The sequence below is a fragment of the Anomaloglossus baeobatrachus genome, chromosome 4 (genome assembly GCF_048569485.1).
Source record: "Anomaloglossus baeobatrachus isolate aAnoBae1 chromosome 4, aAnoBae1.hap1, whole genome shotgun sequence".
In the NCBI taxonomy this organism is placed as follows: Eukaryota; Metazoa; Chordata; class Amphibia; order Anura; family Aromobatidae; genus Anomaloglossus; species Anomaloglossus baeobatrachus.
The window spans coordinates 580,231,161-580,258,882 of NC_134356.1; the positions used below are offsets into that span (position 1 = coordinate 580,231,161).

At 48.6% G+C, this 27,722-nt stretch overlaps 1 protein-coding gene across 1 annotated transcript; it reads right to left on the reverse strand.

The window, feature by feature from the left end:
- Positions 1-27,722, reverse strand: ERLIN2 (ER lipid raft associated 2). Its single transcript, XM_075342899.1, has 12 exons — positions 27,619-27,722; positions 23,882-23,999; positions 17,667-17,748; positions 17,114-17,160; positions 16,242-16,303; positions 14,083-14,208; positions 12,259-12,332; positions 9,806-9,864; positions 8,522-8,613; positions 3,501-3,590; positions 2,230-2,309; positions 1-789 (listed from the first exon to the last, which is right to left on the reverse strand). The coding sequence occupies exons 2-12, from the start codon at positions 23,986-23,988 to the stop codon at positions 589-591; spliced, it is 1,020 nt and encodes a 339-aa protein (XP_075199014.1). The 5' UTR covers positions 23,989-23,999; positions 27,619-27,722; the 3' UTR covers positions 1-588.

Here is a 27,722-nt window from a genome sequence, read left to right on the forward strand (position 1 = left end):
TTTTATAAAATTCTTATTTTACTATCAGGCAGGGAAAGTTTCAATATCGATTATACAGCCATTTTACATGGATTTTCAAGGTCAGTATAACGGCCTCAGCAGGTCTGAGATCTATTTAATAATGTATGTCGTTTACAAATGTAAAAAGTGGCAACAGGATCTGCTTAAATTATGTGGATCGATTGTAGTTCGAGGTTTTGCAAGACATAATGGTTCTTGTAAGTGCCACAACAGACAATGATGCACACATTATATGTTCTTCGTAGCAAATTTAGACTTCACAAAAAAAACAAAGACAAATATTGGTCCCTAGTTACCTACAGCATTTTGCAGACTTCACGAGCTGCCGTAAGATCTCTCCAGTCAGTAGAAAAACAAGCACAGAGCATCCCGAGAGGCCAAATACTTACAATACAAACAATCATTCATTTTGTGAACATACAAAAAAAATTAATCTAGTGTCAGTGTCAATACTTTTTTTTTTCTGAGGCTGCAAATCTCTAGAAAAAAAATCATTTGGTTCTGCAATTTATGTATTTTTCTTTTTTTTTTGTAAAAACAGATTTTTTTTCCCCCCTCCTTTTATCCTCACGAATTTGGTTCATCTGCTGCAAAAACGGAGTCTTTAAAATGAAAGGCGTCTTCTGCGGGCTGCTCGCTTAAAGGGGCGCTGGTGCTGGTTGTGCTGTCCATAAACATGTTTGGGATGTCGTTCCCAAAGTAGATCTTACTGTTGGCAGCGATGGCTTGGTATTTTATAAGCTGCAGGTAGGCAGGGGTTAATTTTACCTGCCAAAGGAAGATAAAGATAACTAGGTTACACTGTGGGAAAGGTAGCTTTATACAGAAACAAAAACGAGGGGAAGTTTAAGGGGATATTACATAGAAATGGGTGAAGGGTGGCGGTAACGACTTTGCAATTTACTTATTAAAAATCCACTTCATTCTCAAGAAAAAATGGGATGTTTACTGCTCATTGCTTAGGTAACCGGCCATCATTACATTCAGGAGGTGGCCAATTTCCTAGACAAGGGGTGCAGCACTACCAAACTCTATGCTATTGAGCTTGTAAGCGCTGCTCTGAAGCCGGTCAGAACTCTTTGGATTCATACAGTTTCAGCTCCCTTGCTCTACTCTGAAGCTGAAGAGGCAAAGCTGCTGTGGCCAATCGCTCAGCCATGCCGATGGTCAATCATTGGGCATTCACCAGCCCAATCCGGGGAGTGTTGAGCTGCTAAAGAATGAAGAGACTTTGTTTAAAAGGTTTGTCCCAACATATTGAAAAGAGGTCACCCGGGACATTTTGTTTTTTTCTGTAGGGATAAGCACCTAGTTGCCTGTTCTATAGTGTGCCTATCTCTCGCTTTCTCAGAGCGGACACAGGACAGTTCCTGGCGGAGACTCCCACTTCCTGTGACATCACATCTGCAGAGCAGTTCCTTCTCTTCTGCTCTGTCAACAGGGCATCATTCATGATGATTGACATCCAGCTTCCCACTGCTTAACTCAGCGCAGGCAAGCTGAGGCAGTGCGATTTATGTTGCATGGGCTGGCGCATCAGCAAAGAACTATGTAAGTGCCTCTGATTTCTACCACCTAGGCTGGGTTATCAGTATCACTTTTCACTACACAGCTCATATTATGTAAAATTGCACTAGCTGAGGAAGCCTGCGGCGACTTAGGCCGTCAGGAACCGGCCATCAATAAGCAAAATGTCTTCAAGTCAATGATGCCCTGTCAACAGAGCATAGCAGAAGAGAAGGAACTGCTCAGTCAATGTGACATCGCAATAAGTGGGAAAGTCTCCACCATGAGTGGCTCTGTGACCACTGAGAACCAGGAAAGAGCAGCGCACGGCAGAACAGGCAGATATTTGGCAAATATCTGCCCCATAGTGGGGGGTGTGGGGGGGAGTGGGGGGAGGCCCAAGTAACTCCTTTAAAGAAGAGGTCACCATTCCTGGAATCTATTTTAGTAAGTAGAACACAATTCTGGAGAACTGTAAGCTGTGATGTTCCTCAGTTTTCCTCCTAGAAGTTTAAGAATAGACAAGTGGGTGTTTCCAGTTGGGGGCGTGGCTGTACGTTGTCCAATCAGTGCTGACAGTACCAGACGGTGTATGGACACCAGAATGTTGTCATTTACTTGGTGGATGCAGTTTAGAGAAATGAAGGAGTGCGCTGAAAATGTCCAGAATGAAGTGAAGGAAAATAAATGTACAACTTTTACCTTATTGGCGTCCGCTAATTTCTGAGCTGTATAAAACTCTGCATCAGCCCTCGCCTTCTCTCTAGCTAGAAAAGCAGAATCTGCAGAACAAGAGCATTTAGAAAACAATTTATTCTTACTTACATCGTGCCAACTTGTCTTACAGAGCCTTGCAGATAATGGCCTCACAATCCAACTCAGTAAGTCTAAGGAGAATGGAAGGAAACCAGAGGAAACCCATGCAACCACGGGAGAAGATACAACTGCTCGCAGATGGTTTTCTTGGTGGGATTTGCACTTAGGACCCCAGCGCTGCAAACACCAGTGCCAACCACTCCGCCAACGCCCCAACCACTCCGCCAACGCCCCAACCACTCCGCCAACGCCCCAACCACCCCGCCAACGCCCCAACCACCCCGCCAACGCCCCAACCACCCCGCCAACGCCCCAACCACCCCGCCAACACGTTTGCTTATGTTGTTCCAGTAGCTGATCAGTTTTATAGGGACTGCTTCATTTGCAAGGAACTCCAACTTTCCATTATCAACTTCAGTAGCTCACGCACAGCCATTACTGCGATCTGTGTTCTGGTCCTGAAAAAAACTTGTATTCAGCCATTCATATAAGAATGCTTAGTCACATGGCACATACAGGATAGCGTACCCACCCCTACAATGATCTGCCCTACAACCAGTTGTGACTGTTCCAAATGTGAGCCGCTCATTTGGCTGGCAGCCATTCCTCCTACCCTTACCGATCGCTCGGCTGTACATATGCACGCTCAGTTCTGCTAATCATGGATGGGTTTTCACTAGGGGAGAGAGGAGCCGATTCCCGACTCCTTTGACTATAGATTTTCTCATGTTAGAACAAAAGATCAGACATGCAGATATTCAACATGCCCAATCATTCTGTTATCTGACAAGAAGTGGCTGGGAGAGTTGGGACACCCTCGTACACAATGGTAGGTCGGTTGGTCCCACTGAAAACTGAAGATTAGGCCAACATTTAACTACTGTATATTAACAGCTTAACTCCTTGAGCTTAAACACAGACAAAATACAAATCTAGAGGCCTCACAATGAAGTCTGCTGGACAGGGTTACACTGCTCTCTGTACGCCGCCTCCATGAGGCACGTATTTTCCTCTCAATAGCCGTGCTTGTCGGGGAGAATAAGCAGATGGTCCCAGGATGTTAACAGAAGGGGCGTCTGGATTAAACAAAGTCATGGATCTGGTAAACAAGGCTCAGACACGGACCACATTACTGCGGGATCACAGCTAACCATTACCTTCAATCCCAGAGATCTTCTTCTCCGTTTCCTTCTCCATAACCTTCTGTCCATATTTGATCTCTGCAACTTGGGCCACTTTCTCTGCCTCTGTTTAACAGAGAAGAAAACAAGATTAATGATGTGTGAACACGCTGCAACCATTTCTATAAGTACCGGTCATTATGGTAGGAAATGAGAGGATCCTGCGGTTGGTGCTTCCTTTTTCTCTTCTGTAGGTAATTTGAATGCTATTGAAATTACTGTAATAACTGGATTGTTGCCACGTGAGTATGTATGTGTGTGCGTATATGCGTGTATACGTCTGAGGCCCATCTACCTCCGAGACTCTGATATTGCACCAGTCTAACGTTTTCTATTCAGTCCAAATAAAATAAGAAAAAAATAAATCAATTAAAATCTAAACCACAGGAGCACGCAAAGGGGAAAACTTCATTTTCCTGCTCAATTCTTTTTGGTAAAATGGAGAATAGCTTGATAATGTTAGGGTGCTGTCACACGTCCGTTTTTTGCTGTCAGGCACAATCGGCGAATACCGGATAAAATGGATCCGGCGTCGGATGTGTTTTTTTTTTCCTCATTGAATTGTATTAGCGCTGGATTGTGCTTGATGCCCTTGTGTTGCATCCGTTGTGCGCCGAATCTGGCGAAATTTCTGTGTCCGGCTGCCGGAAAGGATGCAGCATGGAACGGTTTTTGGCTGCAGCAAAAAAAACGGACCGCGCCAGATCTGGCGCCTTTCAGCGTCATGTACAATGAAAGCCTATCAGCATCGGATCCATCCAAACACTGAAGGAACTGATGGAAAAAGCTGATGTAACTGATCGTTTTTTTCTCCTGATCCGTTGCATCAGTTTTTACACCGGATTGTGCCTGACGGCAAAAACCGGATGTGTGAAAGCAGAGATAGTGACAGCTCCACATTGATGTGATCATAGATCTGCTGAGAAGCTGTGGAGGAGGAAGATAAAATTAGGGTCATATTGAGATTTGGAAGGGATTCTGATTTGGAAGTGGGAAAAATCCACATCAAAATTCCTCCAAGTACTCGTTGGCTGCTCTTCCCATTCATTTCACTTTGCTGTTTATATGATGAACTTTTTTGAGGGTTTATGTCCAACAAGGTAACGAAAACATCAAAAAATTTAAAAAAAAAGAACAGATTTTGTGTGACATGTCAAGTTTGGGGAAGCGAAAAAAAAAGTGCCTGTGAGAATACACTTGTCTGTGGTCATGCTGAAGTCTACCCTCCATCCACTCATTCAGTGAAGAAAAAAAAATAAAAATTTATTTATTTATATATATATACACATATATACACACACACACATATATATATATATATATATATATATATATATATATATATATATATATATATATATATATATATATATATATATATATATATATATATATATATATATATATATATATATATATATATATATATATAATTGCCTTATTCTGTCTGTCTTGCTCCAAAATTGTGTCCTTACGGTGGCACAAAGCGGATTGGCCGCTGGCCTCGCCATGGCCCTGCCCCCCCGCACGGATTGGTCGCTCGCCCTGGCTCCCCCCCCACACGGATTGGCCGGTGACACAAAGTGGATTGGTCGCTGGCCTCGCCCCCCCGCACGGATTGGTCGCTCGCCCTGGTTCCCCCCCACACGGATTGGCCGGCCGCTTGCACAGGCTCCGCCCCCCCACACGGATTGGCCTCTCGCCCCGGCACCCTGCACGTATTGGCAACTCGGCCACGCCCCGCCCCCCTCACGCAATGCACGCTCGCTCTGGCCCCGCCCCCCGCACGCATCCCCCGAACTGACACGGAGACACGACTCCCAGGTGAGTACTGTACCCCCGGGAGCCCACACCAGCATACGCCGCCAACCCAGCCGACACCCAGCCGCCGTATGCTGGTGTGGGCTCCCGTGCGAGTGGGGGACGGGATGCGCTGGTAACCATGGTAGCATAGTTACCAGCGCATCAAGGTCCTGCAGCGGCGGAACATCCACACGCACACACACATAACAGACACACAGACACACACACACACACACACACACACACACACACACACACATCAGATCACATCCACACACTCACAGCATCCGGAGATATCGCTTGCTTCTCGGCCGCGATACTGTGCTGCAGTGAGCTTCCAGGACCTGCCGGAGGATTACATGGTCAGAAGCATGTGGTAACTCCAGATGTTGTGAGTGAGCGCGTATGTGCGATATCGTCAATGTGTGTGTGAGTGTATGCGATCGGGTGTGTGTGTGAGTGTATGCGATCGGGTGTGTGTGTGAGTGTATGCGATCGGGTGTGTGTGTGAGTGTATGCGATCGGGTGTGTGTGTGAGTGTATGCGATCGGGTGTGTGTGAGTGTATGCGATCGGGTGTGTGTGAGTGTATGCGATCGGGTGTGTGTGAGTGTATGCGATCGGGTGTGTGCGAGTGTATGCGTGCGGGTGTGTGTGTGTGTGCGTGTGTGTGTGCGTTAGTGTATGCGATCGGGTGTGTGCGTGAGTGTATGCGATCGGGTGTGTGCGTGAGTGTATGCGATCGGGTGTGTGCGTGAGTGTATGCGATCGGGTGTGTGCGTGAGTGTATGCGATCGGGTGTGTGCGTGAGTGTATGCGATCGGGTGTGTGTGTGAGTGTATGCGATCGGGTGTGTGTGTGAGTGTATGCGATCGGGTGTGTGCGTGAGTGTATGCGATCGGGTGTGTGCGTGAGTGTATGCGATCGGGTGTGTGCGTGAGTGTATGCGATCGGGTGTGTGCGTGAGTGTATGCGATCGGGTGTGTGCGTGAGTGTATGCGATCGGGTGTGTGCGTGAGTGTATGCGATCGGGTGTGTGCGTGAGTGTATGCGATCGGGTGTGTGTGAGTGTATGCGATCGGGTGTGTGTGAGTGTATGCGATCGGGTGTGTGTGAGTGTATGCGATCGGGTGTGTGTGAGTGTATGCGATCGGGTGTGTGTGAGTGTATGCGATCGGGTGTGTGTGAGTGTATGCGATCGGGTGTGTGTGAGTGTATGCGATCGGGTGTGTGTGTGTATGCGATCGGATCTGTGTCGGCAGAAGAGCACGGCGTGCTGGAGGAGGCTGGGAGGGGGAGGCTGATGCTGGGGGAGGCTGGGAGGGGGAGGCTGATGCTGGGGGAGGCTGGGAGGAGAGAGGCTGATGCTGGGGGTGGCTGGGATGAGAGAGGCTGATGCTGGGGGTGGCTGGGATGAGAGAGGCTGATGCTGGGGGAGGCTGGAAGGAGAGAGGCTGATGCTGGGGGAGGCTGATGCTGGGGGAGGCTGGGAGGAGAGAGGCTGATGCTGGGGGAGGCTGGGAGGAGAGAGGCTGATGCTGGGGGAGGCTGGGAGGAGAGAGGCTGATGCTGGGGGAGGCTGGGAGGAGAGAGGCTGATGCTGGGGGAGGCTGGGAGGAGAGAGGCTGATGCTGGGGGAGGCTGGGAGGAGAGAGGCTGATGCTGGGGGAGGCTGGGAGGAGAGAGGCTGATGCTGGGGGAGGCTGGGAGGAGAGAGGCTGATGCTGGGGGAGGCTGGGAGGAGAGAGGCTGATGCTGGGGGAGGCTGGGAGGAGAGAGGCTGATGCTGGGGGAGGCTGGGAGGAGAGAGGCTGATGCTGGGGGAGGCTGGGAGGAGAGAGGCTGATGCTGGGGGAGGCTGGGAGGAGAGAGGCTGATGCTGGGGGAGGCTGGGAGGAGAGAGGCTGATGCTGGGGGAGGCTGGGAGGAGAGAGGCTGATGCTGGGGGAGGCTGATGCTGGGGGAGGCTGGAAGGAGAGAGGCTGATGCTGGGGGAGGCTGATGCTGAGGGAGGCTGGGAGGTGGAGGCTGATGCTGGTAAAGGCTGGGAAGAGGGGCTGATCCTGGGGAAGGCTGGGAGGAGGGAGGCTGAGAGAAGAGAGGCTGCTGCTGGGAGGAGAGAGGCTGCTGCTGGGAGGAGAGAGGCTGCTGCTGGGAGGAGAGAGGCTGCTGCTGGGAGGAGAGAGGCTGCTGCTGGGAGGAGAGAGGCTGCTGCTGGGAGGAGAGAGGCTGCTGCTGGGAGGAGAGAGGCTGCTGCTGGGAGGAGAGAGGCTGCTGCTGGGAGGAGAGAGGCTGCTGCTGGGAGGAGAGAGGCTGCTGCTGGGAGGAGAGAGGCTGCTGCTGGGAGGAGAGAGGCTGCTGCTGGGAGGAGAGAGGCTGATGCTGGGAGGAGAGGCTGATGCTGGGAGGAGAGAGGCTGCTGCTGGGAGGAGAGAGGCTGATGCTGGGGGCAGAGAGGCTGATGCTGGTGCAGCATGGGGGATGGAGCACGTTTGGGAGTGTGCAGCATGGCGGATGGAGCACGTTTGGGAGTGCGCAGCATGGCGGATGGAGCACGTTTGGGAGTGCGCAGCATGGCGGATGGAGCACGTTTGGGAGTGCGCAGCATGGCGGATGGAGCACGTTTGGGAGTGCGCAGCATGGCGGATGGACCACGTTTGGGAGTGCGCAGCATGGCGGATGGAGCACGTTTGTGAGTGCGCAGCATGGCGGATGGAGCACGATGGGAGGTGCACACCTCCCCCCAACACACACACACACACACACAACACTGGGAACCACAAACACCGCCATACACAGACACCCACACACAACGCTGCACACACACAACACCCAACACACAAACACCGCGGCATACATAAATATACGCACATACCACGCAACATACACACACATTGCACAAAACATACCTCCCCCCAAAACACACCACACCCACACAAACCGCGCAACACACACAACGCGACAGACACACAGCGCTCCACAAACAACGCAACACACATACAACACCGCTCTCACCCCCCGCCACACCCAGACAACACCCAGAACATTTACAGCGCCCTACACAAACACTTAGTAACTACACACAACAACATCTATCTATCTATCTATATATATAAATAAAAATCGCTCGTCTGCACAATGGAATAACACCCAGCAACTTCAGGTTTTATCCCGAACACACAGAATATCACCTACCGATCACGGCCTTCTTCCTCTCCGTTTCTGCCTCCTTCTCCACCACCTTCTGTTTCTGTGCAGCAATGAGGAGCTTTGTCTTTTCACTCTCCCTTAAATTAAAATAAAAATAAAAAAAAAAATAATATACACTAACTTTTTCTATGTACACAAAAGCCCTTCTTACTCAAATATTGTTCACACATTTGTCTAATCTTCGTTAGTGAGCACTTCTTTTCCAAGATAATCGATCCACCTCACAGGTGTGACATATCAGTATGCTGATTAGCCACCATGATTATTGCACAGGTGTGCCTTAGGCTGGCCACAATAAAAGGCCTCTCTAAAGTGTGCAGTTTTACAGTATTGGAGGATTTTATTATTGTCAAAAAAAAAAATTAAAAAAATCAGTCAGTATCTTGTGTGACCGCCATTTGTCTCACGGAGTGCAACACATCTTTTTCACATAGAGCTGATCAGGTTGCTGATTGAGGCCTGTGGATCGCTGGTCCACTCCTCTTCAATGGTCGTGTGACGTTGCTGAATATTGGCAGGAACTTTAACGCGCTGTCATATATGCCAATTAAAGACATTCCAAACATGCTCAATGGGTGACATGTCTAGTGAGTAGAACTGGGGTGTTTTAAGCTTCCAGCAATTGTGTACAAATCCTTGCAACATGGCGCTGTGCATGATCATGCAACTTGAGGTGATTGCCATGGATCAATAGTACAACAATGGCCTCGGGGTCTAGTCTCAGTAGCTCTGTGCTTTCAAAATGGCATCAATAAAATGCACCTGTGTCCATTGTCCATAACATACGCCTGCCCAGGTCATAAACCCACCGCCACCATGGGCCACTCGATTCACAACATCGGCATCAGCAACCCGCTCACCCGCACAACGCCATATACACAGTCTGCCATCTGCCCTGTACAGGGAAAACTGGGACTCATCCATGAAGAGAACACCTCTCAAAGTGCCAGACAGCACTTAGGTGGGCAAATGTTCACATTAATCAGTTACAATGACGAGCTGCAGTCAGGTGAAGACCACAATGAGGACGACGAGCAGCAGAGGAGCTTCCAGAGACAGTTTCTCACAGTTTGTGCAGAAATCCTATGGGTAAGCACCGACTGTTGCAGCAGCTGTCCGGGTGGCCGGTCTCAGATGAACTTGGACAGGAATGGCTTCTGATAACCAGATGGCCATCTACACTGCCCCACGGACACTATAGTGCTCACTGCCCGCGACATCATGCATTTGTACATAACTTGCTATGTGCGTAGTGTAAACAGGACTTACATGAGCTCATAGTTCCTGCGGATAGTTTCGGGGATATTTGGCTTTGTGACTCGGACAGCCTGGACAGAGGAGATAAAAGCAGGAGATTGTTAGTCAGATCCAATATAAAACAAGACCTGCTGTATGACCAAGCAGATGGACACCAAGGATTTTCCAGTCAGAACGGCTTCTTCTAGCCATGGAGATTTGTCTTCTACCATAACACATTTTGACTAAATGGGTGCAGCCACGCTCAATAGACTTACATTTAATGAGTCCGTGCCCCTTTAGTCTGATTCTGGCCTGGAGTCTTCATATCACAAACTAGCGGCCATATGACGCCGTTCCTGACTTGGAAACCAGCAAATCCTCGCAGCGCACAGTGCATACGATGTGTGGATTCACAAGGTTACAGTCACATAGAGGGACTGCGTACTTGTTATTTTGGACCGGATAACCCCTTCAAAATGTACAGGATATTTAGTATTACAAAACTAGATTTAGTATAAAAAAAAAAAAAAAAAAAGTTTTCGGGGATCTGTAAAAATCTGACCGAGAGCAAGGAGAAGGATAAAGGGTTTTCATACCATAAAATTAATGACAGCTGGCTGACCGGTCGGACGGTTTGGCAGAAGAGGGACCTTTTATCCTGATTAGAGTGATGTGTTAGGCTACTTTCACACATCCGGTTTGAGCAATGCGGCTCAATCCGGCTGTTAAAACTATGCAACGGATGCGGCGAAAACACCGCATCCTTTGCATAAGTTTTTACATGCGGCCCGTCCGGTTTTTTCCGTTTGCGGCATTGCTACTGAGCATGCGCAGTGGAAAAAACCGCATGCGGCGAGCGGATGCGTTTTTTTCCGCATCGCGCCGCATCCGGCCTCCATAGGTATGCATTGAAAAATGCGCCGCAGCGGCCGGATGCGGCGCGATGCGGTGTTTTTTGCCGGAGCAAAAAACGTTGCAGGGAACGATCGATCCGGCCGCGGCATCGGCTAAATCTGCCGCATGCGGCAAAAACCGGACCGAACGCAAGCCCCTGCGGCACAATACGGCACTAATGTAAGTCTATGCAAAAAAAAACGCAACCGGCGTTACAAAAGCCGGTTGCGGTTTTTCTGCAGAACGCCGTATTGTGCCGCAGAGCAAAAATCCGGATGTGTGAAAGTAGCCCTAGTCCACAACCGCTGCCCCATTTATCCCATATGAAACTGCTGGACTCGGCTTTTTTCGGCAGCCCCATAGGGAACGAGTTGAAGGACGCTATGGTGTCTGATCAGATGCTCATTCTATTTGAATCGAGGCTAACAATTCATTGATATGTAGATTGGCTCCACAAAAGTCAGAAACTTAACACCTTAAAGAAGTTGTCCCCTACTTTTACAGTGATGGTCTATCCTTAGGATTGGTCATCAAAGTTTAATTGACCAGGGTCCAACACCAGATACCCCCGCCAATCAGCTGTTCTCCTTCCCGGTAAAGGAAATGCTCAGTTCCAGCGCTACTCAGTCTTCTGATAGCGGACACAGCCAGGTACTGCACATATGCCTCCTATTGTTCTGCATACAAGGCGGATGTGCAGTACCCGGCTGTGGCCACGATGAGAAGACTGAGCAGCGCCGGAACTGGCCATTTCCTGCTGCCTCGGCCAGGACCAAGACCAGCTGATCAGGGGGCTGTTGGACCGCAGCCGATCAGACATTGATGACCTATCCTAAGGATAGACTATCAATGTAAAAGTAGTGGACAACCCCTATAAAAAGAACTGAGAAACCCCACATACTCAATCCCTTTAATTTCTCATCGATCTTGTGGTCCCACTGGTTTTACTTCTATTCTCCAGCAACCTTGTGCTGTACATCATTCATGTGACCACTGCAGCCAATCAATGGCTTTACCAGTCCCATGCCATTCGTCAGCTTCACTGCAGAGGTCACATCATGATGATCACATGACGTTTGTACAGGTCACGATTACTGCAGAGAGTAAGTAAATCACTAGAGAACACTGGGGAACTAATGAGGCAAGTGTTTATTTTTGCTTTGTTTGTTTCCTTCACTTTAACATGTTCCCTGCTATTGGTCAAAGTTTTACTAATCTGGAAAACCCCGGTCAGAAATAGTTATATATTGTGGATGTGCGAGACTTTTACCAGGCTTTATAAAACACAAAATGTCCCTATATTCCCTGCATAATAGAACCAGAAAGGCATAAAATGTATATGGCTGTCACGTCTGACACTCACACCGACAACAAACCCCGATTGTTATCTGCTCCACTCGTCTCAACATAATCTAGGATATTTGCATGTCTCCTTTATGGTCCCCAGGCCGCCGGTCATAAAACCTGGGACTTTCCAGTGTGGTGACATTACATTGATGACATATTTACTTCCCAGAGACATTGGAGTTGGCCTTCTTCCCATAGCACACGAGAGCGGGGCAAACCCTGGAGTCACCAGAGGACCATACCTGGATAATTAACCCTGGCGCCATCTCATTGAGGTCCTGCTGGAGCGCCAGCTTGAGGTTCTCATCTATCTGGTCTGTGGAGGGGAGGCAACAAGACACGTCAGGAAGTAATCACTTATACCCCATCGAGGGAGACATTCATTTGTTATTTGTGCACCCATACATATCACTAAAAGGAACCGGTCACCTCGTTCTAACATGAATCAGAGCCCGGCTGAAATATTGAAGCCAGTCACATTTTATAACACAAAAACATAAGTAAAAGATCCCAGAGCTATGGCAGGTCATTGATGGGTCTCTTGCAGCACTGAAAGTATATTTTCTCTGAATTCTACAGTATTTAAGATATACATGGTGGCAATCAGGCAGCCAGGCTCTAGTTTGTGTGGCATGAATGAGGTGGCAGGTTCCCTTTAAATCTAAAGCCAAAAATAAAACAAAGCATATTTAACTATTTCCAGACCACACATAAGACTATAGATGTCTGGATGGACTGTATTCTAAACATCACTACATAGCAGAGCAGCTGTACAAAATCATGCAGCTGCGGGAGCCGGCTGTCAGACACAGCCAGACTCCCCATAAAGAGAGCGTTTGTTATTGACACTTCTTTTCTGATCTCTGTATACACAGCTCTGAGTGTACAATATAGGACACACTGACATTGCTTCTTCCTCTGGACCCAGCAGTCATCTGACAAACATGCCAGCCCCAGTTAAGAAAATCAGATTTAAACAGAAAACAAAAAAAACAAAAACAGTTGCAATTTCAAAATTGCCAGGAAATAAAAAAAAAAAGTACGATAAATAACAGTAATTATTAAGCAAAGGAAGCTAATTGTTATATGCATTTTAGTAGTCCTCAGTCATTATTAAAAAAAAAATAAAAATAAAAAAAACAATTACCTTTATTTTTCCATTAATTAAAAAAAAATATAATAAATAATAAGGTTCCATATCTCACCAAAAAAATATATAAAAATTGTTAGAATATCTGAAAAAGATTTATAAAAAAAAAAACAAAACAAAAAAAAAACAAAACAAAGAAAACAGAAGAAGAAAAGCGTTGGAAAATTTTTTGTTGCTGTTGTAAATGCATGCTTTTGGGACTAAAATAATTTGTGTAATTGGGTTTCATTAAACATATTACAAAGTTTTCCTTCTAGAGACGCTGAGTTCTGTCTATTGTTGACTGCAACATGGGTTCACAGAATCTGTCATTGATCTCCTGGCTGCCAAAAATGACAAACTCTCCTACCTCCCTGAAGAGACAATTTGAATATTTCCCAGAGGAGCACTGCAGCTATAAGACGCCTCACCACTGACAGATTGGTTTCTCAGTCTCCACAAGAACAGTTTTCCCCTTAGACCCCAGTAGAGCTTCTCATACAGCCAGTCAGATCTCATACTTTGCACTGACAAGGGACAATCATCCCGAAACACCGTGTCTGCAAATTGAGGTACTGATCTGGCATAAATCCTGAGTCATATGAAAAAGCTTCTTAAAGGGCCACTTTTTAGGATTGCTACTTCCAATAGGTGGCGCTAGAGTTCATCTCCTTCCTCCCTGAAGAGGCAATTTAAATTCTCCTGTCTTTTTCTGACCACAGACAACATCAAAGTTCAACATGCAGTGAAAACAGACAGCCTAGAAAAGCCAAAAATCGGGGAAATATTTTTAATCAACTCCAAAACTAAACTGCACTAATCATCAGAAGCGGCCCAGATAGTCCCAGTCAGTGAACTGCAATTTGGCTAATGTGCTAGACTTGTACATACACCTTCTACCATGTGTTACAGCAGAGGTACGAAGTGGGGCACTCACCAAACAACTCTATGTAGACCTCCTGCAGGGTGTGGACGCTGCAGAACTGGTTGAGCTCATGGTGGATCTTGTTGAAGATTAGAGCTTTATCGTAATCGGCTGTGTAGTTCTTCACTATGTCGTACACTGCAGGAGTAAGGGAAGATTAATACGGCGAGGAGCTTCAGGTGGTTTACTCCAAACAGCCACCGATCATTTAATAAGCAGTTTAGACAGGACGACATCTCCGTAATGGACCGTTAAGTGCCTATAGGCCGCCATCGCTCTCGACAGCATAGGTCCTGCTTACACACAATGATGTGCTGCCGAGAACGGAGTTTTTCTACAAACTAAAAGATCATTTTACCAGAGACAGACGCTTTCTGATTCCTCAGGCTGTTTCCACTGCAAGATCATCAAAAAATGTGCTTTCCCAATAATGGTGCAAATATAACCTTTGAAAAAATTGTTTAAATGGATTTTCCTTTCATTTGTAGGTATAATCATGAAGAGAAAAAGCAGCAATATTTAGCACCTAACCCCTGCAACTCTGACATCTCCCTCCAGATTGGAAGAGGGGACATCCCCTGACCCTTCAGTCAGTCAGGGGTCTCAGCCGCAGGGAGACTGGTGGCCGAAACGTCATCACTTCTTCTTCAGTACATGTATTCACATGCCATCACACAGGACACCGCAGTACACGTAGGGGCATGCCATCACGCAGGACGTTGTAGTACACGTAGGGGCATACCATCACACAGGACACCGCAGTACACGTAGGGGCATGCCATCACGCAGGACGTTGTAGTACACGTAGGGGCATGCCATCACGCAGGACGTTGTAGTACACGTAGTGGCATGCCATCACGCAGGACGTTGTAGTACACGTAGTGGCATGCCATCACGCAGGACGTTGTAGTACACGTAGGGGCATGCCATCACGCAGGACGTTGTAGTACACGTAGGCACGTGCCATTACAGAGCCAGTCTAAATAACAGACAGCTTGTCTTTGAGTGGCCCTACTTGTTCTCTGTTGTACGGGAAGCTTATATTAATTAAAAGCAGTTGTTCAACCCCTGCCAAGTGCAGTTCATCAGAGACAGCGACCAGGTGACTGAGGAACGTGACTTCATCCCTCCTGGTGCAGGAAGAGATGGCAGATTCAGGCGGGGAGTATACTGTAGGCTAAGGCTAGGTTTACATTTCCGTTGTTTTGCAGTCACAATCCGCCGCTCTGATAAACAACGCAATCCGTTTGGCGGATTCCGTTGTTTCCCATAGACTTATAGGAGCGGCAGATTGTGACTGATGACGCTGCGTTGCTGCCTCCGCCCGACTGATCAGTCGTGAAATGACTGACCGTCGGCCAGCAAGAACGCAGAGAGTAACGGTTTTTGAGCAGCAGAATCCTTATGATTTCGCTGCGCATGCTCTCTCTCGGCGGCCGAACGATCAGCTGATCACCCGGCGGCCGGTTTCTGTGAGCGATCAGCTGATCACCCGGCGGCTGTGAGCGATCAGCTGATCACCCGGCGGCTGTGAGCGATCAGCTGATCCCCCAGCGACCGCCTTCTGTGAGCGATCAGCTGATCCCCCAGCGACCGCCTTCTGTGAGCAATCAGCTGATCCCCCAGCGACCGCCTTCTGTGAGCGATCAGCTGATCGTTCACAATAGCCGGCTGCCGGCAGATAATCTGATCGCTCTCAAAAGCCGGCGGCCGGCTATTGTGAACGATCAGCTGATCGCTCCCAGAAGGCGGTCGCCGGGAGATCAGCTGATCGTTCTCTCTCTCATTTTACAACGGAATCCGCTTTCTAATTCCAATTCTTGTCATCCGTTGTACAACGCATCAGTCACAAGCATCAAGCAACGCATGTGACTGATGCAAAACAATGGAGATGTGAACCTAGCCTAATTTGTCCATTTCTAATGTTTTCTTGCTTAGAAGGAAGCTATAAGCAGACGAGGCTCCTCATCAGCCCGGGGGGTGTTCTGGCCTCAGGATGGGTGGTAGCTGCACAGATCTGGACGATCTCTTTGTGACGGTGCTTTTCAGCGACATACAATGACACGGGAGCAGCCCTATAAACAGCGACATTTCAGTCCTGCCTGAGCCGAGTAATACTATGACATGTGACAATCCTCAGAAGACCGGGAACAGGGAAGAAGGATACGCACCGGCATTAGGGATCAGGAAATTGACCACTTCTATCCGATCAAAATATATCATGACTCCACCACTGAAAGAGAGAACTGGGAATGATGAGAGCACACAACAATAAGGAGCGATCACAAGGAGACGCAGATCTGGACAACTGATGGCTGGAGCCCAATTTATCAGCGGGGTATCCTGCAGTTATTAGTATAGCCATCGTTACACCGAAGGACGCTGACATAATGGAGAACAATTAACGCAATGATCCCAGAAAAAAAAACCCGCCTTATTACCCCCAGAAACAATGCTATACTGTGTGCATCTTATATGTCTGCTCATTCTATTGAATCGCATGGGACAAAATGGAGGGCCATACACAACCTGGGGAGCGGGTTTCTGCTCTTTGAGAAAAAAGCAGCCACATTTTTCTAATTCTGGACCCCCCTTTTACTTAGAATAGCTTGGATAAGAAGCAATAATCCCAGTGGCGATGGCGCCACGTGGTATTGTTGCTCATAGAGTAATACATTAAAGATTAAAGGGGTTTTCTGGTTTTGGAAAATACCCCTCTTTGGGTGCAGTTTGCTTTAATAAAACAAAACTGTGCTTCACTCATCCTCCCCAAGTCCAGAGTGGAGTCTCCAACACTGCTTCCTGTGTCCGTCATTGTCAACAGCGCTGCAGCTCTGCTAGAGTTGATGGCATGAGCTGCTGAGCTAATTGGCGCTGCCGACAATGATGGACACTGGAGCCAGCGGTGAAGGCTCAGCAACGGACCTGAGGAGGATGAGTAAGGCATTTCTTAAAAAAAAAACAAAAAAAAACAAACAAACCTGCAGCCAGGGGGCAAAGGGGTTTTCTGAAACCCCTTTAAGTGTGCTGAAGCTGAGCTCACCTTGTGCCGCATGGGACGTTCTTCACCTCATCAGTCTGTAATGTGCTCTAAAGAACAAATGGATCATTAGAGAAATCCAATAGTTACAGCATCACCTGGAAGTGTCCTCTAATCTATAATAATGCAATCACCACTAATGAGCCGGTAATATAGCATCAACATAATTACATTACAATGCTTTCATCCCATATAGACAGCACTGTGCAACAGCAGAGGCAGCCTTTGCTACATTACATTTCCTAACTGCATGGCTCCCCACACGCCGGACATACATACACACACTCGGACACACACACACACACACACACACTTGGACACACGTGAACACACATGGACACACACATGGACACACGCGCGCAGACACACACTTGGACACACACATGGACACACATATACACACACACACGAACATACACGCACATGCAGACATACACACACACACACACACACACATGGGGGACACACGCGGACGCGCACACACATGGACACATGCACATGGACACACGCCCACGCGGACATACACACACGTGCAGACATAAACACACATACACACCTGCACAGACTTGAAGGAGGTGATGAATGGCAGCATCAGATGGAAGCCAGGGCCACTTGTGGATGTGAGCAGCGCTCCACCCCTGCAAGAGAAAGGAAGATTAGTCTATTTGGTTTATATTACATGAAAATCAGGGGAACACGGCGCCCACATCCTGCCGATGCTCCGGGCTGACCATACAGTAAGGCTGCAGGCCATTTTACTTTGTGTCACCTTTCACAGCTTCATTATATAGGGCTGTAAAGTTGGTTGGGTGATCCTTCACCAGTATACTTGGTAGATGCATAATTAGCAGTCCCCCAATTCTGGAAAATGAAGCGTCCTGATCATATGCAGACAGCACTGAGAATGCAGCATAGACTGAGTACAGGCTGCCGCCATCAGTAACCTGCATTCTGCGGATGAATCTGCAGAACAACAAAGGGAATCTGAAGCCCTGACATGTGCCCTAATGAACAAACATCATTCACAGGGACGTGTCCAATATGGGAAGTGACGGCAGCCTGTGCTGGGGGCAGCTGATGGAACGAGGGGAGATACCCCCCACCTTTACTGCGGGAGTCATTATGGCATATCCTGGTGAGAAGTCAGAAGGTTATCATATGTGACTACCCCTAGAACCACTTAATGACTGTGAAATGTTACATTTACTTTCCTCCTCATCTTCCAAGGGCCATAACTTTTTACTTTTCCCTCCACATAGCCATGATGGAAAGGGGGGGAGGGGGGGGGCTTGTTGTATTTTCTGCGATCCGGGACTTTTTACATTTTCCTGGCTATTTAGCTCTGAGATGGATTGTTTTAAGTTTTTTTTTAATGAAGAGGGACTTGTATCTCGGATCATCCACTCTTTATATTGTGTACGGCATTAGCAGTATACAGGGAAATTGCAGCCCCCCATTACGCTGAACCTGTGGCGGTTGCTTGTGCACCTTTTTCTACCACACTTTTTCCTTCCATTCAACTTTCCATTAATATGCTTGGATACAGCATTCTGTGACAGCCAGCTTCTTTACCAATGACCTATTGTGGCTGAGGCTATGTGCCTACGGGAGCTTGTTTGTGCGGATTTTGCCGCGGAAAACCTGCGGATTTTTCTGGATTTTCCAGATAAATCCGCAGGTTTTAGCATGTACAGTCACTCCCCATGTTATCCTATGGAACATGGGGAGTGCTGTGTCCACGCTGCGGAAAGTGCAGCTGCCGACCATACCATGCTGCGGATGTAGGCATCCGCATGTATAATTGCATGTCAATTATTCATGCGGAATTACCTGTGGATGTCCCGGCCCTCCGCTATGGAGATAAGAGGCCGGGACGTCCGCAGGTAAGCCGCATGAATCTCCGCATGTTTCCCGCAGCTATTCCGCTGTAATCTAGCAGCTAAAAATATCTGCGGACGCCGGCGGGCAGCTGCGGGAAACATGCGCTCCGTACCAGCGGATACATCCGCAGGTACGAGCGCCCGTGGGCACATAGAATTACCCTCCTTGTGGAGTGTGTCAATGACTTCCTTCTGGATATCTGACATGTCAGCATTCTTCCTCATGATTGTGTAGCTATTGAACCAGACTAAAGGACCATTTTTAAAGCTTAGGAAGACTTTGCAGGTATTTTGTGGTATTCTATTTTTCTGAGATAATGACTTGGGTTTTCATTGGCTGTAAGCCTTAATCATCAACATTAACAAAAATAAACACTTGAAATAGATCCCTCTGTGTGTAATGACTATAAAATATATGCGTTTCCCTTTATGTATTGAATTAAATTAACTTTTTGATGATATTCTAATTTATTGAGATGCAGTTGTAGATGGTTAAGCAGCAGCGATTAGCACAAGATCCAGCCGCAGATGCTGGCTGTATAATACAGATAGCATGTGCCTGGTATGGGCTCAGCTCCTTAGCCTGCTCCATACACCTGCTGCAACCACATCGTTAATCTACATTATGTGGTCGTTATCGGGATAGAGGAAACGTTCCTGACAATGTGGCCGTACCAGGGAGTTAATCATCAATGTACCAGGAACATACACTTCCAATGAAAAACAAAATGCAGTTCCAGGTAATTCCCGGTTTGCGCTCGTCATTACATAAAGGAGGCTTCTATGTTGCTCAGTTCTTCCATTGAATTTGGCTGCAGCCTCTGTATCGCTGTGAATCACGCGCCTCCGTCAGGGCGGCCATGATTTATAGGCTTTCTGCGCTGTCCTCACTACTCCGCTCATATTTCAGCTTTGTTTGAGGACATGCAAATGAAGGCAAATAATTACAGCATCTTCTTGGATGTGTTACATGTCATGCCAGAAAGTAAAGGACCCGAGCCAATATCCTGCCGGATCTAAGCCGTAAATCTATTCCAGTCACCGCTAATGACACCTGACTGACTGTTAGAGGCAAAACATTAACACTTTCTGGAAAAACAGGAGGGTACAGAAAGAAAGAAGTGATAAATCATCTGAACAGACAAATGTAAGGGGGGAGGGTTAGTGTTTGGAAATCTTAAAAGGGAACTTGTCACCAGTTTTTTGACTATTAGGCTATGTGCGCACGTTGCGTTTTTTCCCGCGGAAACGCTGCGTTTGAACTGCAGCGTAACTGCATGCGTTCAGCTTCCCCAGCAAAGTCTATGAGAAAGCCGAAAAATCAATGCACACGCTGTGTTTGTAAACGCAGCGTTTTGGATGCCCAAAATCGCTACGGAAAAAAAAAGAAGCATGTCACTTCTTTTGTGCGTTGTAGCTGCGTTTGCCACCCATTGAAATAAATGATGTGGGTCACAACGCAACCAAAATGCACTTGGACTGCATTTTTGTTGCGCTCCGCATGCTTTAAACGCAGGTCTTTTCAGTCTCTCTCTGTCAATGTCGGTCAATCTCTGTCTGTGGATGTCGGTGAATCTCTCTCTGTCTGTCGGTCGGTCTCTTTCTCTGGCAGTTGGTCGCTCTGTCGGTCTCTCTGTGCATCTGTCCCTCTCTGTCCGTCGGTCAGTCTCCCCCCCCCCCCCTCTCATACTCACCGTTCCCCGATCACCGGCGCGGCAATAGTTCACACTGCTCCGGCGGCTTTTCCTGTTTTGAAAATGCCGGCCGCTCATTATTCAATCTCGTATTCCCTGCTTTCCCCGCCCATCGGTGCCTATGATTGGTTACAGTCAGACATGCCCCCACGCTGAGTGACAGGTGTCTCACTGCAACCAATCACAGCCGCAGGTGGGCGGGTCTATATCGTGCAGTAAAGTAAATAAATAATAAAAAAAAAAACGACGTGCGGTCCCCCCCCGATTTTGATACCAGCCAAGATAAAGTCACACGGCTGAAGGCTGGTATTCAGGATGGGGAGCGCCATATTATGGGGAGCCCCCCAGCCTAACAATATCAGCCAGGAGCCGCCCGCAATTGCCGCATCAATTACATGCGACAGTCCCGGGACTTTACCCGGCTCATTCCGAATTGCCCTGGTGCAGTGGCAATCGGGGTAATAAGGGGTTAATGGCAGCCCATAGCTGCCACTAAGTCCTAGGTTAATCATGGCAGGAGTCTCCCCGAGATACCTTCCATAATTAACCTGTAAGTGAAAGTAAATAAACACACTACACCCAAAAAAATCCTTTATTTGGAATAAAAGACAAAAAAACACCCTCTTTCACCACTTTATCAAAATCCCCAAATACTCCTCCAGGTCTGGCGTAATCCAGAGGTCCCACGACGCATCCAGCTCTGCTACATGAAGCTGACAGGAGCGGCAGTAGAACACTACCGCCCCTGTGAGCTCCACGCAGCAACTGAAGTGAATCGCGCTGTCAGCAGGGATGTCACTGAGGTAATTGCGGAGATGTGTGCGGGGATGTGTGTGGTGAAGATGATAATCGGGACGCCACACACAGACAGACAAAGGTGCAGTATGACACTGAAGTCGGGTGCAGTTCACCCGAGTTCATTCTCATCGCGCGACTCTGTGTCGGCTGTCAGCCGGCATGTAGCAGAGCTGAATTGCCGGGGGAACGCACTGTCAAAAATGCATCCTAAACGCATGGAGAAGGCATCCAAAATGCATGCATTGTGGATGCATTTTATTTTATAAACGCAGTGTCCAGTCTGCCAGAGGGTGCGTTCTTTTCCGCACTGCAGAGAACGCAACGTGCGCACATAGCCTTAAACCAAAAGTATCACCTTCTGCAGCTCCTGGGCTGCATTCTAGGAAGGTGCACCTTGTTGCTGGCCCCCCTTGCAGACCCCTAAAAGAACTTTATAAAATCTTACCGTTTCCTATGCAAATGAGTTTGGTTGGCTAGATGGGCGGGCTCTAATTCGACTCCTGTCCCCCCTCCTGCCGCTGTTCGCCGTCCCCCAGTCATGATTTACATGGATGATGCCACCTGACACTGCTGGAGTCTCGCGCAGGCGCATTTCGCTGTGCCCCTATCGTGGGGCTGAGCATAAAGTTTCCCTCGCGCGAGCGCCGGTGATGTAGTTGCGCAGGCGCGAGATTATGGGCGGGGTCTGACTGCAACCAATCATAGGCGCCGGTGGGCAGGGGAAGCAGGGAATACGAGATTGAATAATGAGCGGCCAGCATTTTCAAGAGAGGAACAACCGCCGCAGCTTTGTGACAGCCCTGCAGCGCCGCGCCTGTGTTTGGTGAGCATGAGAGAGGGGGAGAGAGGGGGAGAAGAGGGGAGGGAGGAGAGACCAGGAGTGATTTCAAACGATTTAGATCATTCTGCTGGACATGCTGAGCATGCTCAGTAGAATGTGACAGAATTTATCAGCGGATTCTGCTGCTTAGGGCATAGCGGCGAAATCCGCCACCATAGACAATCATTAGACACCTTGGCGGATTCCAACGGAATCTGTCAATGTGCGTTATTTTAACGACCCAAAAAACGCTACATGTAGCGTTCCCTCCGCCCGATGCTGCGTCAAAATAACGACTCAGCGTCGTCCAGCGGATGCAACGCAGACACTTGCGTTACAGTACGTCGTCAATATAAGTCTATGGAGAATACTGCAGTGCGTTAACGGACTGCGCTATTCTCCATAGCGGCGGATTGCGCTGAACGAAAGTGTGAAAGCGTCCTTACCCCGCGGGATGGGGGCACATGTCAGGATGGTGGCTGCACCACGATGGGGGCACATACCAGCATTGGGCCACATCACAGCAACAGCATATTTTTACTTAACTTTACACTGTTCATGGCCTTCTTTCATTACAAGCCATGGACATAATTAAACATTAGACTCATCTATTAAAACTGTTCCTTTTGTTGTTTGTCATTTTAAAACCAATAAACAATTATAAGAATACTAAATTAAACCTAACCCATCTAGTCCATTCATTACCTTATTATTCAATCTGCTAACCTACATACACATTCTAGACTACACCATAAGTTGGAATCGGGCCACCTTCTAAAATATATATATTATATATATATATATATTATATATATATATATATATAACTTTTATTTTTAAATTATTAGTACTTTGCAATTTAAGTCTTATTTAAAATACTCTTTATTCTCAAGAAGAGGGAATGTTAAGGTCATTCCTTGCCTTGGTTACCAATCATAGCAATTACAACCACTCCCCATTGGAGCTTGTAAGCGCTGCTCAGACGTTGACCAATCACTGTGTCCGGGCAGCGTCAGTGCGCTCCTCTCATGAAGAGGAAACTCTGCCTCTGCTTGTAGCATCAAAGAGCAAATGGTTCAGACCAGCAACACAACAATGTCACCCGAGCTCTCATCAACTGGAGAGCACCGGCCCAGGAAGCCGGCAGGCAGCGGAGCGCTCCTGAGGATCAATGATCACACCGCCCCTTTAAAATAAAAAAAAAAGAACCTGGAACCTGCAGCACCCTGTGGGCACCGGATGTCTTGGTGGATATTTTAATACATTATTTCTATTCTAAGGTAGAGGTTTAAGGCTGGAGGCTGGACTTAGGTGTCCACATGTGGGAACAATGTTTGCTATTTATAAGGCCTCATTCCGGTGGCCATTTTTCCAGGGATAGAACACAAACCCATTGCAGTCTATGGGTACTTGCATGCCTCAAAAATAAACAAACATACAGGTCTACGGGGCCATGCATGTTTAGCTTGATAAGTATGCCCCAATTCATATTGTAGTCTTCCTCGATAACACGTCACCGGACAGAAATGAGAACTTGTTACACAGACGTGGGCCCCATGGGACCCCCGGATGTACGCACCTGTAATAGACCCCGATGTGTCCTTCTTCTATCTTGTGTATGGCAGACAGCAGGGCAGCAGCAGTGAATGCCACCATGATGGCGGCTAGAGCTCCGATGTGGGACATCCTCCTGAGTACTGGAAGACACCCAAGGAGTGACCATTACCGTATACACAAAACATCAAATTACATGCAGCGACAATATACAGAGCGCTACAAAACACCACAAAAGGGATTTTCAGGTTAGAGATGTTGATGACCTATGCAGCTTTGGCCGCTGGCGAAGCTGAAACCAGCGGATAGGTGGGGGGTACCGGGTGCGGACCCCTCCGACCTGGTGACCTCGTCTGGGGATAGGTCATCAAACCCAAGCCTGGAAAACTCCTTTATATAGAAGAGTTTCATTAGAAATGAGGCAGCAGCAGTTTACTCCGTGTACGTGATCCTGCCCGGCCGGATTTACTTTACATTTTGTTCTTTTACTTTATTACAACCACATGCCGAGAAAACCCCAGAAATCAATAGCGAAGGCGGCAGTCCCTATCGATCGCATAGAGAATGAACGAGGTGACGGACGCCGCCATCAACACTTGGCCTCCTCGCTTTATTTAATAATGGAGACCAGATAAAGCCCCTCTGGTGCCCGCAGCCGGGGTCCTACGCCGAGGGATGAGGACGGACAGGCTCCAGATTATCAGGCAGATCCGGGATTATTAGATAACGGCCTCACAGTTCTGTTATCCCGGATTACTATTCTCTGTAACCAGAATAATCCACTGCCATATACTGTCCAGTGAAAGAAAAAAAAAAAAAAAAGGTCTATAAAACGTCAGACTACAAGTGACAGACGCTGTGGATTATTAATGCAGATTACAGAACGAGACGTGTGGATGACATTTCATCAAATCCGCACCCACAGGTTGCAAGAAATTACCCTACAATGTGGGTTTACAGATCGGCAGCTTCCATTTCTGCTGCAGATTTTCACTGTGGATTTTGCTGCAGATTTTTGGTGTGGATTCTGCTGCAGATTTCCAGCATGTCTGCACCTGGTCCTAAAGGTTAATGAGATCCCTTAGGATTTAGAGCAGAAAAGATTCCCCATATTGATCACTACTAGTGTTAAAATGTAAACCCATGACTCCAGTGTGAACAGAGCCTTATAATTTTTTCATTGTCCCGCTGGACTGGTACTTTAAATCCAAGTCCCCTCTGCGGGGGGGGGGGTCTGATACTTATCTGCCTGCGGTTGGTCTCCTGTGATTTGTCACCTGCTGGCAGCTTCAGTGTTTCATGGAGCAGCCGGAGGTCACAACTCAATACAAGTCTATGAGAGCCTTATTCTGAATCTCATAGACTGTATTGGGCGTTTGTGATGTTACGTTTGAGCCAATCAAAAGTTATGGACACAAGATGGTGCTGCAGGATCGGAGTGGCGCTGAAACACTGGAGGGGGAGCTTGAGACCGGAGGAAGAGCATCTCTCCAGCACTGAAAACAAAAAACCCTGGAGTGGAGCTTTAGAGTGTTCCTCTAATTCTGATCTCCCATTAAATCTGACATTAGGGGCGCAGATACGCTGGCTCACACTGGGGGAGACTCCAGGAGATTCCCTCAGGGTATATACCACCAGTGGGCAGTACTGTATCTTCACCCATGATGGCAGATTGGGCACGAGGCTGAGACAGTTATATCATTGTATAAACATGGAGAATGTGGCACTTGGCACCGCATCACTTTATTCACAGTGTTTATTGCCTAAAGATATTGCTCCAAAAAAAAAAAAAAAAAAAAGGCAAGAACAGTCACCTCCCAAAACAGCAGCTTTACCCCCGTCTGGGTGTCATGTCACTACCAGTCGGCTGCAGCCCGCACATTCTGTCCAGACAGGAGGAAGCATCTCATCCAGGTCAGATGAAAAGTGAAGGTGCAAAGGTCACATGACGCCCCCCCATGGGTTGGGGAGGGAGCAGAGTGGTCCAGGAGGCAGCAGAGGGGCGGCGCTCACGGGCGGGGGTCGTGTCTTTAGGCTGCTCTGCATAAGGAAAGCCCCCATGTAAAGAGCATGATAATGAGGGCGAAATAAATAGACCCAAATCTCTGGAACCGCACGGTGCAATTGTTTTATACACTCAATAAGAAGAGCAAAGAAAGCCGGAGACAACCTTTATTACATCCTGGTGCTGAACCGCGGCCAAAATACTTGTTTGTGATGTGATTTGTTGTCGACTATTTCAGTTTTAATTTGGAGGTTAAAAAACATGAAATAAATAAATGTCACCCCGGCCGGGGCCACACGACGGCAGGACACTGGGTACTCCGATTGCCAAGCTTGGTGCCATTTGAAACCCAAATTGTAGCTGGTTCCCATGATCAGCGATAGTGGCGATTACACAACGGGGTCTTCACAAGCGCGCACTGCGGGGGATCTCCGTGAGCACCAGCCAGGGGTCACAGATGTCAGGGGTCTCTGCGAGCGCCAGCCAGGGGTCACAGATGTCGGGGGGTCTCCGCGAGCGCCGGCTGGACGTGGGTCACAGATGTCGGGGGGTCTCCGCGAGCGCCGGCTGGACGTGGGTCACAGATGTCGGGGGGTCTCCGCGAGCGCCGGTTGGACGTGGGTCACAGATGTCGGGGGGTCTCCGCGAGCGCCGGCTGGACGTGGGTCACAGATGTCGGGGGGTCTCCGCGAGCGCCGGCTGGACGTGGGTCACAGATGTCGGGGGGTCTCCGCGAGCGCCGGCTGGACGTGGGTCACAGATGTCGGGGGGTCTCCGCGAGCGCCGGCTGGACGTGGGTCACAGATGTCGGGGGGGTCTCCGCGAGCGCCGGCTGGACGTGGGTCACAGATGTCGGGGGGTCTCCGCGAGCGCCGGCTGGACGTGGGTCACAGATGTCGGGGGGTCTCCGCGAGCGCCGGCTGGACGTGGGTCACAGATGTCGGGGGGTCTCCGCGAGCGCCGGCTGGACGTGGGTCACAGATGTCGGGGGGTCTCCGCGAGCGCCGGCTGGACGTGGGTCACAGATGTCGGGGGGTCTCCGCGAGCGCCGGCTGGACGTGGGTCACAGATGTCGGGGGGTCTCCGCGAGCGCCGGCTGGACGTGGGTCACAGATGTCGGGGGGTCTCCGCGAGCGCCGGCTGGACGTGGGTCACAGATGTCGGGGGGTCTCCGTGAGCGCCGGCTGGACGTCACAGATGTCGGGGGGGTCTCCGTGAGCGCCGGCTGCACGACATAATCGGGGGTCTCCGTGAGCGCCGACGTGACACATGTCGGGGGGGGGGGGGTTCTCTGAAAAACGCTGGCTGGGGTGGGGGTTAAGGGTTAACAGATGTTGGGGGGTCTCTGCAATAACCAGCCGGGGTTACAGTGGGGTCCAAATCTGTGATAGGGCAGAAGGCATCCGCTGCCGGCACATTTATGGGGTCAGCGCTTACAACATATCTGCACGGGTCCCGCCATGGCCATATGGGTCACAAACATTTCCCAAAATTCCTGCTGCAAATTGCACAAAACCACAGACGTCATGTGACACTTACTGACCTCAACAATGAAAAGTATAATACAGATTAACCCAGAGAAGTCCCACCGCATAACATGAAGCCACATACACTGCCCACCGGCCATTATCAGCCCTCCGACCACCCACAGAACAGCTCCAGCATATGGACTGATATCTGCCCATAGGACCCAGGGGCACCGAACAAAACGCCCCTCACCCTCCAGAATGCCGCCCACATGCAGCCCCAGCTCTGACCTTTCTCACGGCGCCGCCAGGACACTGCTGATCTGTGTAATCCTCAGCTTCTTTCTCCTCCACCTGCTTCAACTTCTTCCTGGAGTCGCTCGTGTACACGTCAT